The following is a 15,655-nucleotide window of genomic DNA, read 5'->3' as shown; positions in this document are numbered from 1 at the left end:
TAAAGAGAGTAGGAGTGTCTTTGTTATCCTGTTCTTTCTCGCTATAAGTGTATATAAAATATTTAAAAACTGAGTATATTTTCGTTTTAGCATTATTATTTAGCCTGGATTGTGACCAGTGAGGTTTGCGAACCATATAATTATGTCTGCATGCTGGCGTGAGGAATGACTGGGACGACTAGATTCCCCATTGGTGGTCGTATTCGAACTAACCAATGGAAGTGTGCAAATACGCATAAATATCTGTGGAGCAAGTCGATCTATGTAAAACCAGCATTGAAAAAGACATGGTTGTCGAAACGCATCTGCTGGTGATTAAACTGTATTTCTGTAAACCCACTGAGTACTCCCGGTTTCTTCGGGACCTTTGTGTTTGTATTATTGACCTGCAGCCACTTGCACGTAAGGTAGCACCCATTTTGAAAAGTGTTCAGCAGGTGGAAGGTGGCTTTTGTTGATCTCGATCTCTCGATCTCTCTCTCTCTTCTCTCTCTTCCCCCCACGCGTGCATGTGCAGGAATATTCAGTGCTTAGTACTTTGAGGGTTAATCCCCCCCCCCCCCCCCCCCCTCCTCCAGGAAAGAACTAGGATTATAGGTAAGTAACTTATCCATTGGCCCCCACACCGTCTCCCTGTCGGGTTTTGTCACCAAAACCGGACCGGAGTAACTAAACTAACTTTGACAAACTTTTCAAATGTTTGTAAACATTTTAATGACCAATGCTTGTTTGCCATTGAATTAAAAAGTGTTGAAACCTTTAAAAATCTGTATCTTCGGAACCCTACGGTTGATTTTGCTCAACAAGGACTCTAAAAATTCATAAAAATATAATCTAGCTTTATACATTGTTGCGGTTTCTTTCATGCTGCATGGATTTCTTATTTCATTGTTACGTACTGTTAAATCATTTTCACTAATTCCTTTGTTCAGGCCTAGCTGCTCAAAGCCGTAGCTACCTAAGGTTGTTCAAACGAGCCTGACTGGGCCCAAGACAGTTTTTGCAAGTGTGTTCCACAGGAAGGCTGCACAGCCATAGCATATAATGCACCCAAATCCTCACACTTAGTGAAATGTGGGAGTCATTGACAGATACAAAAATATACATACTATTAATGAATTCTTTGCTTGCAATTTCATTTTCTGCACGCAGCCATGTCTTTGTGGATATTTATTTCCTCATTCTCCTGTCTACATTTTGTCATGATACGTATTTCATTGTTTCTTATCCCCCATCTTGTAAAGTATTTTACAGTAATTTAAAGGAGCATCAACATAAGCCTTTGCACTAATCTCCATGGTCACACTTAGTACTATTTAAATTAATTTGACACAGTTCTTATTTAATTTTGTCCCTGACACTAGCACCATCTTACATTTAAAAATGTATGCAATTTTTTTAAAATTCAATAAATGTATATATTTTTTTTGCTACTGGACCCTTATATTAATGTACATGTAATTATGTTGGTTTCAAATAAATACCTTTTATTTAATGAATTATTGTATCCAGCATTACTGTTACAGGTGTATACAATATTTTACATATTTCATGTATTACCCTCATTAAGATGGCAAATTATGAGGTAGATTACAATAAAATGGTACCATTCAAACAAATGGTATGACAGTCCGAGGTTTTCAAGCAAGTCGTACCTTCCAATAACGGACGTGTTGTACTAAAGCCTATAATACAAGTGGTGACAATAAAAGTGTATGTGCGACATGGCTCCCTAATTAAAGTATTCCAAATGCCCTTGGTGGAGTGACTATTGAATTTAGTGATTCTTCTTTAGGTTTACACTAGAAATACTTACAAGCAGCGATTAACGATTTGTTTTACATTCTGGAGTGAGGTTTGGCTCTAGAAATGTATTGATAGTTTTGTGGTCCACCACTGAGTACTCTCTATATTGGCATACTACTGAATTTGTATGGAGCTCTTAAATAGGGGGTTTTAATTTCACTTGTACTAAGCATTTCATTTAATTAAAGTGCTTTGTGATGTAGTTTAGTAAGTTGGTGCATGTAGTTTTAATAACTCTTGCAATAAGGAATTATATTGTGGAATATTGAGTTAAGAACTGCCGCACTCCAGAATGTTCTTTAACAATGGAATCTGACACTGTTGAACATTGGTTGATGATGTAACATAAAGACCAAATAAGTAAAAACAGCACAATTTATTGAAAGATCGACCCAAGTCCTTTTCTCCCCTCCTTCTAAGCAAAGTTACATCAGCAATAGGGAAAGGTGTTCCATTGAAGGAAGTCACTTCCTTAAATGGCAAATCCAGATTTGGTAACTGGAGATTATACAATAGCGAAATGTTTGCTAATAATTGCATTTGACACATTTCAGCGTGAACATGTGGTTGTGCAGTCCTTAAATGAAAACAGTCCTACAGTAATCATATATACTAGGGCAACTTTTGTCATTAAAGTCACAATCTGGGCTAATGGAGTAACTATCACAAATACTCCTTTTGTAACATAGGTTTGTAGTGCATTGACATACGACTTAAAACTGAGATTTATAAACACCTGTAGTACATTCCCTTGATCACTGAGACACCGTTCCAGGCAGACATTCACAAACCGCACCAGTAGTACAGGTCGAGTGAGCACCGACATACAGATCCAAACAGACCTCAACAACCATAACATTCTTGAGAAAGCCAAGAGTGTAGAAAAAAATAGACCAGGGTCCGGGATTACTGGATGTTAATGAATAAGGGACGAGTGCATGGTGTTTAGTCTTAGGAAAGGAGGGTTGGGGGCATTACAGAACTCTTTAAATATTGAAGTGGGCAACCTCAACAAGAAAGACTTGACTTATTGTTGACATAAAGTTATCAATACTGAGATGTGATTTGAAAAGCAAGAGGTTGCAATAATATAAAAACACTGCAGCCATCAGAGCACTTAACTCGTATGGCAAGAAATATTGGGTGGTTGGACACTTTTCTTGAGTGAAGCACAATTCTTAGGAAGAAATGGGTGCTTATGTAAATCTTTCTTTCTTACTGCAGGGTTTTACAGTAAGTTGTCTTTTTTTCACGGTTATTTGTCACAGTTATTTGTCTTTCTTTCTCTTGCAAGTTAATGCTATGGATGAACATGAAAGCAACACTGATATTAAGACTTTCTTCTACTCCCAGTTTTTACTGAAGTTGCATGTCCTGTCGTGCAGTGTAAAAAGCATTTGGTTAGACTGCTTTATTGTTGTCCTCCTGTACCTGGTTGGAGGAAGGGACTCGTGGTCGGTGATGTAAACCACCAAAAATATAGATTGGCACAATAACAGTCATACTCGCAAGATAACTTTTTGTTTTCTTTCAGTAAATAACAAATAGTACTCTGAAAGGACACCATTCACCCACCACAAGAATGGTTAGACATGAATCCCTTTGTTTTTCTACAGTTGAATGTTTGTACAAGGCTACATATAGACATGGTTGGCAGCGTGTATAACATTTTTCTGTGTTTCTTGCTAGTTATTCTGAGTACCATACTCTTGTTTGGTTTACCTAGTGAGCAAAACATTTTTTCAGCAACACAATTCATTTTGTATTCTATATGTTGGACATTTACGCCACTCGTCCCATCACCTCTCTCTTTTTTTTTTTTTTAAACCTGCAGTTTCCTGGGGACAGTGTCATCACTGGTCAAGGCCGAATTAATGGAAGATTGGTGTACGTTTTTAGCCAGGTATGTGAACGTATTTTATTCTTATACAGTTAAATATATGTTGTGTAGTATGTTGGCTGTATCCCACCTGAGAGAACATCCTGTATGTTCTAAAGACGACCTTGAGCTGCCATGTTTAATTTTGTAATGGATAGCATACTAATTTGATATAGCTGACAGATCTAATCACAAGTGAATATATTTCTTAGGGACATCATATGCAAATTAACATTTAGTTGCTTTACTGTAATCTGGCTTTCTGTTTATTTTTAAAAGGATTTTACAGTGTTTGGAGGCAGTTTGTCTGGCGCCCATGCACAAAAGATCTGCAAGGTAAATCAACAGCTATACATCTGATGTTCTTGTGTTTGTTCCGAATATTGCGTGTTCGAGTTGTGTTGTTCTTGTAAATGTTAGATTCGTTTTTTGCTTGAACCACAAATGTTTTGTGCCCTTTGCCCCGTTCTACAATCTTGGAATTTGTAGTTAAGGGGGTGGGAGTTAGGCCTTACTTGGTTTTCATCTCCCTCCTCTGAAGAAGAGCTGCAGATCGAGCGTCAGAATGTTTGGAGTCCCTGTGTTGTAAAGACATCTCCCGCTGGACTGTTGTGTCTCATATTTTAGCTGAAGAAAACCTTCAAACCCTCTGACTTTATTCGTACACTAAATATTACTAAAATAAACTTCTAGAAGTTGTTTACTGAAGACCAATGATGGTTAATGGGACAAAAAGGTATATTCAACACTTTTGTTAGGAGAGAATGGAAATGTGTTTTAAAGTGTCTTTCTGAAAAAAGAAATTTTTAAAATGTCAAACAGGAAGCCCTTTTTTATCAGAAGTACAGCGCAGTCATGTTCCTCATGTTGTTTATTGGCTACTATACACTTCCATGATCTGAAGGGCTAAAGCTTTACTACCTAGTTCTAATACATATCCTTAAGCCTTATGTATGTCCAGATATGCAACACACTATGCTCTTTTATACAGATATACAACTCATAAAAGTAAGGTACTATTCCCAATGTACTCATGCCTCAACTGCTTAATTAATTCTATACTGACTGGTATCTGTTAGGTTGGCAATCCTTATTGTATGTGTATGCCACAGGCAGCTGCTAAATTGTGGAATAGTCGCCCTTTGGAAATCAGGCAACTCTGAGAGCTTCTTCCCTTTAGAAAAAGGGTAAAAACCTGGCTGTTTACCAGGACGTAGTGGCCGGTCCCGGTTTTTATTCGCTTCCCCCTTGAGTCACGTTTCCAGCGCCAGGATGCCTGCTAGGTGATAGTGCGCTTTATAAATTCAATGAATAAATAAATAATGTAAGTCGTTATTGAAGGCGGGGTTAATAACTTTTTTTTATCTGTTGTCATGCTTAAGTTGTTTTACTAAAGTCCTTTTCATTTTATTGTCATTCGTGTGACATACCTCCAACAAATGAATTGCAACTATAATTTAATTTAATTTAATTTCTTATATCGCGCAGGAATCAATCCCGTAAGGGTATCTCCGCGCTTTGCTCACCAGAAACATTAGCAGATACAGTGAAGGTGATTAGTGGAGTTGGAATGCTTCCCGGAAGAGGAGGGTTTTTAGTGACTTTCTAAAGGATAGATGGTTGGTAGTCATTCTCAAATCAGTGGGAAGCTTGTTCCACAGAGCGGGGCCGACTGAAGAAAATGCTCGGTCTCCCTGTCTGGATTTTTTTGTAACAGGTGGTTTCAAAAGGGCTTGATTGCTTGAGCGAAGTGACCGGCTAGGTTGATACAGCTCCAGTGATTGAGAGAGATATTTAGGACTATCGCCATATAAGCACTTGTGGACCGTGCAACACATTTTAAAGCTGATTCGCTGCCGTATAGGGAGCCAATGCAGCTCCTCCAACAAGGGCTTAGAGGGAGTCCTAGCTGGTGCACTCATGACCAGTCTAGCCGCCGTATTCTGGACTACCTGCAAACGGCCCACTGCATCTGCGTTAGCAAGTGTCAGCAGGCCGTTGCAGTAGTCCAGGCGGCTAGTAACCAAGGCCTGTACGAGTGTCTTCCTGTAGGTATCAGGAAGATATGGGAAGACTCGTCTTAAGAGGCCGATGGTATGGAAGCACAGTCCTGCAATATGGTTGGTATGTTCCTTAAGGGTCAGTTTTTGGTCAATTTTTACCCCTAAGTTTTTGACATGTGGCTTTGATGTTGGAACTGGACCCAGATCCAGCGGCCACCAATCAGGAGACCACAGAAGACTTGCTTTGCCGAAGAGCATGACCTCTGTTTTTGCAACGTTGCATTGGAGGCAGTTTGCGGCTATCCAATTGGACACTGCCCTCATACCCTCTATAGAAGTAGTTCCCATTTACTCATTGCCTAAATTATCTTAACATGTTAACCATTATTTAATGACTCTTATCTCTCCGATGTGACCCATAACCATGGATCTTCACTGCTGATTTTTAATGAGCATTTCAGTTCTACCAAATGCTATTGTTTTATTTTGGTTCAATGCCTTTTAGCTTCCCTGGTAAATGTTTGATTGTTGTGAACCAGTATTCAATAAGGTGTAGGTTAAGAGCATTGCTGCATAATTACATTTGCGGAGTGTGCTGCAAATATATAGATATTGATTGAGATCAAGAGTAAGGTTAGTTGCAGATTTGGTTAGTAGCAGATTTGTTGGGGTGGTTTAGGGTTAAAGAAATTATGAATTAAATTCTTTAACCAGCTATTTTAACCAAAATTGAAATAAAGTCTGGTTTGAGTTGCTTTAGGACTATTTGCCACGGTTGTTAGTACAGGAGTAGCTGATTTTACCAGATCAGAACTGTCCGAATGCTCTGTATTGTAACATACCTTCAGATGTACCTTGCTGAAAACGTTCAAGGGCAGTGTAGAAGCTTGAGAGCAGCAGTGCAATAGTATGTATTGGCTAGTATAGCAGGCATGTGAAACGCTGTAGGAGGCATTATCTCCAGTCCATATCCTAGATGCAGGTTGCTGATAATGTACCAGTTTTAAAATTGCAATAAATCAAAGTTAAGCATTCAGTTTATACTGCTTTTGTGTTATTTTCAGGTCATGGACCAGGCTGTCCTGGTTGGGGCGCCTGTGATTGGACTAAATGATTCTGGGGGAGCCCGTATCCAGGAGGGTGTGGAATCTTTAGCTGGCTACGCTGACATCTTTTTAGTAAGTAGATGTAATTGCATTTAGGAGTGCCATGTTCTTTTGAAGAATGCAAGCCAAATGCTACAAGTGTTGAAGACTTCTGTTTGGAAGAACATGCCTCTTACAATGCCCATTTATTTATACTGGTCAATGGATCTGAGAACAAACGTTTATATGATTGTAACTGCGTCGAGGAACTCCCTTTTCATAAAGTACACTCTAAACCTAGAGAGGTACCTCCTATGTGTTACAAATTACTTGTTATGTCCATATTCCAAAGGTGTTGATTTGTTTTATTTTTTTTCCTGAGATATTCTGTATCTCCTCACTATCTTATACCCCCTGAGGTTAATTTGCTTTTTATTAAGACTTGCCCAAGGCTTCATGCTCCTCAAATAAAAATAATTAAAGTTAGTTGTTGAATAAATCATTAATAATTTCATATTTTCATATGGAATGTGCTCAGAAAACAGGTTTGTGCTACAGTGCTCTGAAAAACCATTTATATAACGTCCAACTGCTGTGACGCCAATTCAGATAATGAGTGATATCCTCGACCGTGTCAACCCCCTTGCTTCAAGCATGTCTGTCTGTCATTTTGGCCACATACCATTTGGGTCATATTTTTTTATTTTAAAGACACACACACACACACTCAATCACTGTTAGGCTAGGAAAACCTTACGATTGTTTTGCCTCAATCTAAGCTAATGTGTCCTTAAATATTGACATGTCTGTGACATTCCTACAGCTTTTCGTTTCAGAATTACTGGTGAATTTAATTGTATTTATGAGGGACATGTCATTTTCAGACTGCTCAACATGGAGTTTAATGATCTATTTGGATTTACACATCTCAATGAGTGAGTGGATGCCAATTGTTTTAGCCTTTATTTTTTATATATAATTTTCGAGGCGATAGGCAGTTCAGAAAAGTAAATCTATGCTTACCCATACACCCATGCCTTGATGATCTAGTGGTCATCGAAATTTTGGAGTCCGTATTTTTGTAGGTCTGTATTTTAAACTCAATATTTTATTACATCTGAGGGTGTATATACCACTAGCAAATACGTATAGTTAACTTAATTGGCTGTTAAGTACCTGCCTTTTAACAGATTATTGTGTTAGTCTTTAAAGTGTTTAGACTGCCTTTGGTGAGAGCTGAGGCAGCGTATGTGACTTTATCAAAAACTTATTCATTGGAGATTTTTTTTAAGCTTTGCACTTGAAGATAAACTCTGCTAATGAAAGATGTACAGCTTCAAGTTCATAGACCATTATTACGCCAAGCTTGTACTTTGGCTGGCTCATCAAACACAGCACTGATTTGAATATGGAAAGTTGTATTGCAACTGTTATATACAATATGTATCTACCATCTCTGGCTAAACCTTGCCACAGCATTACCAACAAATATTTTGACAAGATGACTCTTTAAATCTATACTCGTCTGTGCCTCTTTGTACCGCCTGTAGAATCCTAAGCCTACAGTTTCAGGCAGCCTAGCGCTTGAACCTTGTTCTTCATCGTTAACGGTTTTAGAGTCCATCTTGTTCTTCTATTTTCTCTTGTTTCATTTATATGTAAAAGGGATCCTTCATACTTACTCCCTAGAAGACCCTTGGCTCTATCAAAATGTTCTGTAGTTTGTTGAACATACATGAACACCATGCCCACCCCACCCATGTACAAAGCACTATCAACTGCCTTCAGCTCTCTGGCATTGCTTCTAATTATTTTCAAAGACCTAATGTAATTCTTTAAGAATGCTTTAAAGAAGTGAGGTTCTAATTACAGCACACCAAATAATTTAAATTCTTTTAGTCTTTATATGTGTATTGCACAAATGAAAGCTTAGACTGTTGTCACCAGTAGAGTTTGCAAGACGACACAAAATTTAAACAACATAAGGGCGAATTAGTAATCCAATGTAGAGTCAAAAAAGGTCCTCTTCAGATAGCGTTATTTATGTTTTCTCCTTTATTCAAATTTCATAAACAGGTTCTCCCAGCATAAACATCGCCAACACGTGTTTCGTCTCCCACAGAGACTTCATCAAGGCATAGAAAATAGTAGGAAGATGTTTAGTAATCCGCTCATGAGGCGAGGACACAACGTTGGGTATTAATAGTGGGATACCCCAGAGATTGAAAATTGGGTAAAACACAAATTGCGTTCACTTCAACATGTGGGTCGGTATGGTTGTCTTGGCAAAAGTATCCTCTATCATTGATAAGAAGATGTAGCGTAGGCGAGAATAGATGTAAATTCATACAGTCAAAATCCAAAATTATTGGAGAAATCCCATAAAATAAGAATCCAATGTTTCAAAAGTATGCGAGTAAATTGAACGAACTCCCTGCAGAATTTGAGAGGTCCGCGTTCGCAACCCTAATAAGTTGCAGTCCGCCTAGTGGCAGCAGCGCTCGTTACACGCTTCGTTGCCCGACCATTTACATTCCAGGAAAGGATGTGGAGGGGTCTGTTATAGGCGTAGGACATGTAGAGAGGTGAGACGTGAGTGATGTCGATACGTGCGGGAAGCCATGTTCGGTCGAAGGGGAGTCTCCACCCAGACCCGTAGCTTAAAGACAAAGTTTGAGGAAGTAACAATATGTGTGTCCGCTGTGGAAGGATGAAAAAACATGTGGCTAACAATGAGAAAGAAACTCAGCGGCCCATAGGCGACTAAAAATAAACTACTGGGAGACAATGGTCTCCTCCCCCTCCCTCTCCCCCCAACTCCCCCCACCCTACACTTCGGAAAGAGAAGCATCTGTCGCTCTAAACAATGCCAACCACCAGCACCCCACAAGGAGGTAAACAGCTAAACTAAAACGGTTAGCAACAACAAGAGCAGGACATGGCTTAGTCGGACCACCCCTCCATGTATTAGAATGAAATGCTAACAGCGAAAGGCAAAAAATAACAGTCTTTTGGTAAATAGTGTGCAGCAACCCAGGACTGCACCAAAGGTCAATACCCCACCAAACCAGTCAATTGAACCCAGTAGGAGCTTGTTCATGGGACCAGGAGCAGTCCCGATGGTAGAGAACCCGGAGGTGGAACCTCGGGCGCTGCAAGTAGTGTTGCTCATGACCCATTCTCCACATCAGATCCTCGGATCACATGGCTCCCCGACAGGTCAGAGTCTGACATGGCTCGTCGCAGAGTTTCACTGGGCCTAGGGACGCTGCTTAGGTCGATCAAGGAGGAAGCCTGGTCGGGGAGGCGGGTCCCTGCCCCTGGGTCCGGACAGGCGAGTGCTGGGTCCGCGCCTCCGGTGACCGGGAGCCCCCCTCCCCCGGCGCCCGCCTCTCCTCCGAGTCCCGGTCCGACGCCGCTGGGGCTTCGGCGTGGTCTAGCTCTGCTGTTTCGGTGCCCTCCGGGCCGGAGAAAGGGCTGCCCCCGGCAGGAGGGGCCGCTCCTCCGTAAGCCAGGTTCACGCAGCCTGGGGGGAATCTAAGAAAAATGTCTTTAAGCCTGGCCGGGAAGAGGAGCCCGTAGCGAAGGCCCATCGCCCTGAGTTTTTGTTTGACTACATCTTAAGAGCGACGTTGTGATTGCACCTCCCTGGAGTAGTCCAGAAAGACCATTCTGGAGTCCTGAAAGTGCAACGGCCCCAGCTCCCTGGCCGCTCCCAGTATGGCGTCCCTGTCTCGGAAGTTGAAAATCCTAAGGATGATGGGGCGAGCAGGGGCACCAGGCGGGGTTTAGGAGCAAGAGAACGATGGGCGCGCTCCAACGCGAACCAGGGGGAAAGTTTCTCTTTGGGCATCCAAGAGCAGATCTAGGTCTCCATAAAGGTGGCAACGCGGTCCTTCTCCACTCCCTCCGGAAAACCCAGGCGGCGCAGGTTGTTTAGGCACGCCCTGTTTTTGGCATCTTCGGCCCTACGGTGCAACTCCGAGGTCTGCGTCTGAAGACGGGCTACCTGGGACTTGAGGATGCTCACGTCGTTGTCCACTGTGGAGATACATGACTCCGCCTCAGTGATGCGTTCTGTGGCCTTGCGAAGGTCTTGACGAATTAAGGCCACGTCTATTCGCACTTCCCCTATCTTGCTTTCTACGGAGGCCTGGGACACACTGATCGCCTGTAGGATGGTCGGGAGGTCCGCCACTGGGGCCCTGATCCGACGTCGTGAACTGCTCCATTGTAGTTTGGGCTGTGGGGCCGGGGGCTTGAGTGGCGCAAGACCTCCCCATAGTCTCCAGGCAGGCCAACAAACGTGCGCAAGGGAAGGAACGGGGGAGCTCCCCAGTCAGCGTCCCCGCCACCCGATATAGTGGCCGAACCCTCGTCCCCAAGCTCGACCCGGCAGTACCACAGACCCCCAATCGGCAGCTCCAGGTCCCCGGGGGGGATCCAAGGGGTGGGCGGGGGAAAGGAGAAAAATGGGGGGGGGGGGCGGCGCCACCCGATGAGATGGCGACTTATCCTTGCACCAGCCCGCAACGTGTTGCTCCGCTATGAAGACAGTGATGCGCCCCGGCCATCCACCAGACTCTCCGGCCCCAGGGGAAGGGCTCACCACGATCCAGGAGGCCGGGCCAAACCCCGCTGCACCCCCTCCCGGCCTCAGGAGTCACAAGGCAATTGAAGTCCACGCCAGACCCCGTTCTGGGATCCGGCGGTGCGCAAACTTCAGCGCCACGTTTCCAAGAGAGCGGAGGGGATGGACAGCCTCCACAACCCAAGGAAGGAGAAAGTTCTCTGGTGCTGCTCCACTGAGATCCACGCGGGCCCACTGATGATCTGCTGCTTCTTGCAAGATGGCCCCCCCAGAGGGCGGTTCGCCCACCGGGTCAATACCGAAGCCGAGGGGTTGGAAGCCCCCCCCCCCCCGCGGGGGCGCGCTGGCACGATCCAGGCAGCCCCGGGGTAAACGGGCCAGCGTGGAACCGCAGCCGCACCTCACCCCGCCGGGAGCCCCACACAGTAGTCTCTCCACACACAGGCAGGTCCGCTCTGCAGGTTGGCACTCCCGCGCCGATGCAGCCCAGTTCCAACACAGGCTCTGCGCCGCTCCCCGCAGCGCCCTCAGCGGGTGTCTTGCAGCTCTGGGCTGGCAGCACGACCGCCGGGCCCACCTGCCGCCGTCCTCCGCACAGGTCCCGCGGCACCGCCGGGGGTTTGTCTGCACCGCCCTCAGCCCCATGGCCGGCCCGACAGCCTCCCACGGACCTCTCGGGGCCGGCGCGCCGTCCAATGATCCCAGGCGCCTCCGCAGCTCGTAGGTCTTCGGCTCCGCCGGCCAATCAACACACCCCGTGGCTCCAGGGCGGGAGGGCGATCGTCAGGGTCCAGGTCCAAGCATCATGGGGGCCGCCATTTTGAGAGGCCCAGGCCGCAGGCAGCAAGGGACTCCACGGAGGAAAGTAAGACCCAGAGCGGCCCTCCCCAAGACACCGGGGGACAGCAGGCAGCAGCAACGGCAGGTAGGTGGGGGAGCTAGATGCAGGCTGGTAGCGGCAGATGCGAGGCGGATGACGGAGGGGGTCCGGAGCACTCTCAGACTGTGACCGCCATCTTGACACCTCAAGCCACGCTCCCTATTCAGAGTGTTCTTAGACTAGCCATCTACTTGATAGCTTTCAAGTCGGCGAAATTGATAAAGGTGCCCTTCATCCAAAACCTCTGAAAAAATCCTGATGTATTATTAAATTTGTGGCCTTTTTTTAACACTCACCACCCCAAATTGTCCTGGCCTATGACTGGATTGCATTCTTTCTACGAAACAATGAAATTGTGGCTCTTCCTATTGTCTTTCTCAACTTTATCCCTACTGTGAACCACAGGATTTCCTTCTTTCTCTTACAATTATTTTTGTTTGTCTGCTTTCATTTTTCAGATCAGTTGGATTATATAATGTTTGCTCTTTGGCTTTCAGCAAAGTTCAAAAACAGACTTTGTAGTTTACACGCAGTTTATGGGAATCCGGTAATAGATGTAAAGCAAAATGGCATAATTTAAATCTATTGAAACTAGATATCATTGTTTTTTGTCAACAAGACCCTTTGCCACAAGCTCTGGGAGCCTGTCCAACCTCAGGATTTTGAAAAAGATACCTTTTTTCCCCCCCTCTGACAAATATGTTTTGTTTCCCTATAGTAATGTGGCGCCTAGTGTTTGGTTTTCTCCGTAAAGTCCTTCAGTTCTGCATTTATTTCCTTTCTCCATCAAATTTTAGTTTTTAGTGCTCTGACCATTCTTTGATGAGTTTCGACAATGGTTTGTGTTAGTGCCTGCTAGCTTACTTTAATATTTAAGATTCAGTGCATTCAGATTGTTGCTCCCAGTAGATGCTCTGAAGCAAGACCATGTTACTTCTCCATCGAAGACAAGTTAGTCACTCTTCAGTTGAGTGAGTGTGAATCTTTTGAATAGGCAAATGGTTGAGTTGGTGGGTGTTACCAGGGTTCACACACAAAAGGTCATGACCCGATTATGGGTTGCGGCAAAAACCAAAACGGTGGTTTCACCCAGATACCACCTGGATCCAAGTAGTGCGTTGTGTGATTGGTTTTACGCTCTTCCGAATATAAATTCCAGGGGTAGTAGAATCCCCAATTTTAGTTTTCTGCGTCCTATATACTGAGAAAATAAGAACTCATCTTTGGCATTCTTTTCTTTTCTTGCAGGAAAAGAAAGACAGCCGACACGTGTTTCCCATGAAGGCCAACAAGCCAGGGCTTTCTCAAGGCAGGAATTCTTATGCGGTTGTTGTGGAATATAAAAGAACGGTGCACGATAGAAAGCGTTAATCGTTCGGTCCAGCTGCGGTCCAAATGCATTCTTTTATATTCCACAACAACCGCATAAGAATTCCTGCCTTGAGGAAGCCCTGGCTTGTTGGCCTTCGGGCGAAACACGTTTCGACTGTCTTTCTTTTCCTGCACACAACTTCCAATAAAAGAAAAGAATGTCAAAGATGAGTTCTTATTTTCTCAGTATATATGATGCAGAAAACTAAAATTGGGGATTCTACTACCCCTGATATCTATATTCGGAAGGGCATAAAATCAATCGCACAACGCACTACTTGAATCTTTTGAATGTTTGCTTTTAAGTGTAATGCTTTCCCAATACTTATCCTAACAGCAGCATGTAACCAGGCAATATTTGTTTGGTAAGGTTAAAATCCACCTTGCAGTGGAGTCACCGAGAATGACATTGTCAAAGCTCCACTACCCAAGCTTATGCCTCAATATTTCTTACATTCGTACATGGTTTCAAATTAGTTCATGGTGTGCAGAGTGTGAACATGGTGAAGGTAACACAGGTTCAAAAAGATTGGCTTGCATGCCTTATGGTTTTTTAGAACCATTTCTGGTCCTTTGACTGTTTCAGAATATTTTCTTGTACAGTTTTTGGGGAAAACCTATTTTCATAGCATTGACTACACTTTTTTCTTTCTTGCAGCGGAACGTGCTCTCCTCTGGTGTGGTTCCCCAAATCTCCCTTATCATGGGTCCTTGTGCAGGTGGGGCAGTCTACTCACCTGCCCTGACAGACTTCACTTTCATGGTGAAGGTAGGTGACAGTGTATATTTAATAGAATGTGAAAGCTAGCAAGTGAAAAGTATGTGATACTAAGAATAGGGCGAGATACTTAATTAGGTCTGGTGTTGCAGAGCTAACAAATATATTACGGCCTTTTAATCTTTAGCAAAATTAGATTCTGAATTTTCCATTTGCCCCAAATAAAACTTCAGCACTAAGCTTTTTAAGTCACTTTAGAAACCCCAATTCCTGGTAGAAGTAGGTGTTGAATATAAGATGACCAAGTTACACTACTTGTAGGCCTAGTGGCAATGTATTATTTTTTTCAATCCCTGGTCCTTAGAAGGTAGGGGACTAGGAAGTGATACTTGTCTCAAATAAATGCTACAAACAGATCTGGGAGAATCGGAGTTCTAAAGCTGCTGTAATCCGGAAGCGTTCACATACCATCAACGTTAAAAAATAACTGATTTGGTACCTTGCCAGGAGTGTAAACCAAGATTGGAGCTAGAAAGTTACCAAGCAACCCAAGTAGTTGGCAGGAAAGGTTTTATTGGATATGGGGTAGCAGTTCATTGAACCCATAGTTTGAGGGCGTTTTGATTTTTTTTTTTTTTTTTTTACAGAAAGTGGTGTAATATCTTGTTTGAAGAATGGTGGCAGAGAGTTGCTGTAGCTGGTTTCAAACGTGTAGCTGAAAGCCCAATAACAGTACAGGTGAACACGAGTATTAAGGTGCACCCTGGGAACTTTTACTCAACTGGAGTACATTAAGTTCAAAATTCTAAATAGGGGTCGAAAGAGCAAAGTTGGGACACATTAGCCCATGGATTAGCATTTGTGTTTCAGGCGAGGGGACTTGGGTGGCAGGGCAATGCCATGACAGAGCATTGCAATTTTGCTTATGTAGCTGGCAGGATTCTCTTCAGAAGGTCTGAAAGTTCAACATTTACGACACCAATGATGCTGGTATGGAGAGTTTGAGTTTTTGAACGGAGAGTTCTCTGGAGTGAAAACATTGGCCATGCCATGATGGTGTATAATTTATTTTTCTTGGTAGAGCAACTTGTCCAGAGTAACAGTTAGAAAGATGAATGTATCAACAGTGAGTGATGCAAGTGCCTTTCTTCTGTTTTCGAACCGAACAGAAATTTGCTAACTCCCTAAGCGTAGGTCTTCTGACCGCTTATTCTGTAGCACTTGAATATTGAAATCAGTAAACAAATACAAGTTTATCTCACACTTTTTTTATGGCTTTTTTTGGTTTTTCACAAGTTGTGCATGTTACAAACTTCGCCAAT

The 15,655-nt window shown here is 43.3% G+C and overlaps 1 protein-coding gene across 1 annotated transcript in view; it reads left to right on the top strand.

Annotated features, from left to right (window-relative positions):
* Positions 1-15,655, top strand: part of PCCB (propionyl-CoA carboxylase subunit beta) — a 468,181-nt gene that overhangs the window by 78,148 nt on the left and 374,378 nt on the right. Inside the window, exons 3-6 of the mRNA XM_086943865.1 lie at positions 3,641-3,709; positions 3,965-4,021; positions 6,753-6,866; positions 14,274-14,384. Coding sequence (XP_086799991.1) covers positions 3,641-3,709; positions 3,965-4,021; positions 6,753-6,866; positions 14,274-14,384 — 351 coding nt within the window. The remainder of the gene's footprint in view (positions 1-3,640; positions 3,710-3,964; positions 4,022-6,752; positions 6,867-14,273; positions 14,385-15,655) is intronic.

Source organism: Lissotriton vulgaris, chromosome 11 (assembly GCF_964263255.1).
Source record: "Lissotriton vulgaris chromosome 11, aLisVul1.2, whole genome shotgun sequence".
Classification (NCBI taxonomy): Eukaryota; Metazoa; Chordata; class Amphibia; order Caudata; family Salamandridae; genus Lissotriton; species Lissotriton vulgaris.
This window is presented reverse-complemented; position numbering and strand designations above follow the sequence as displayed.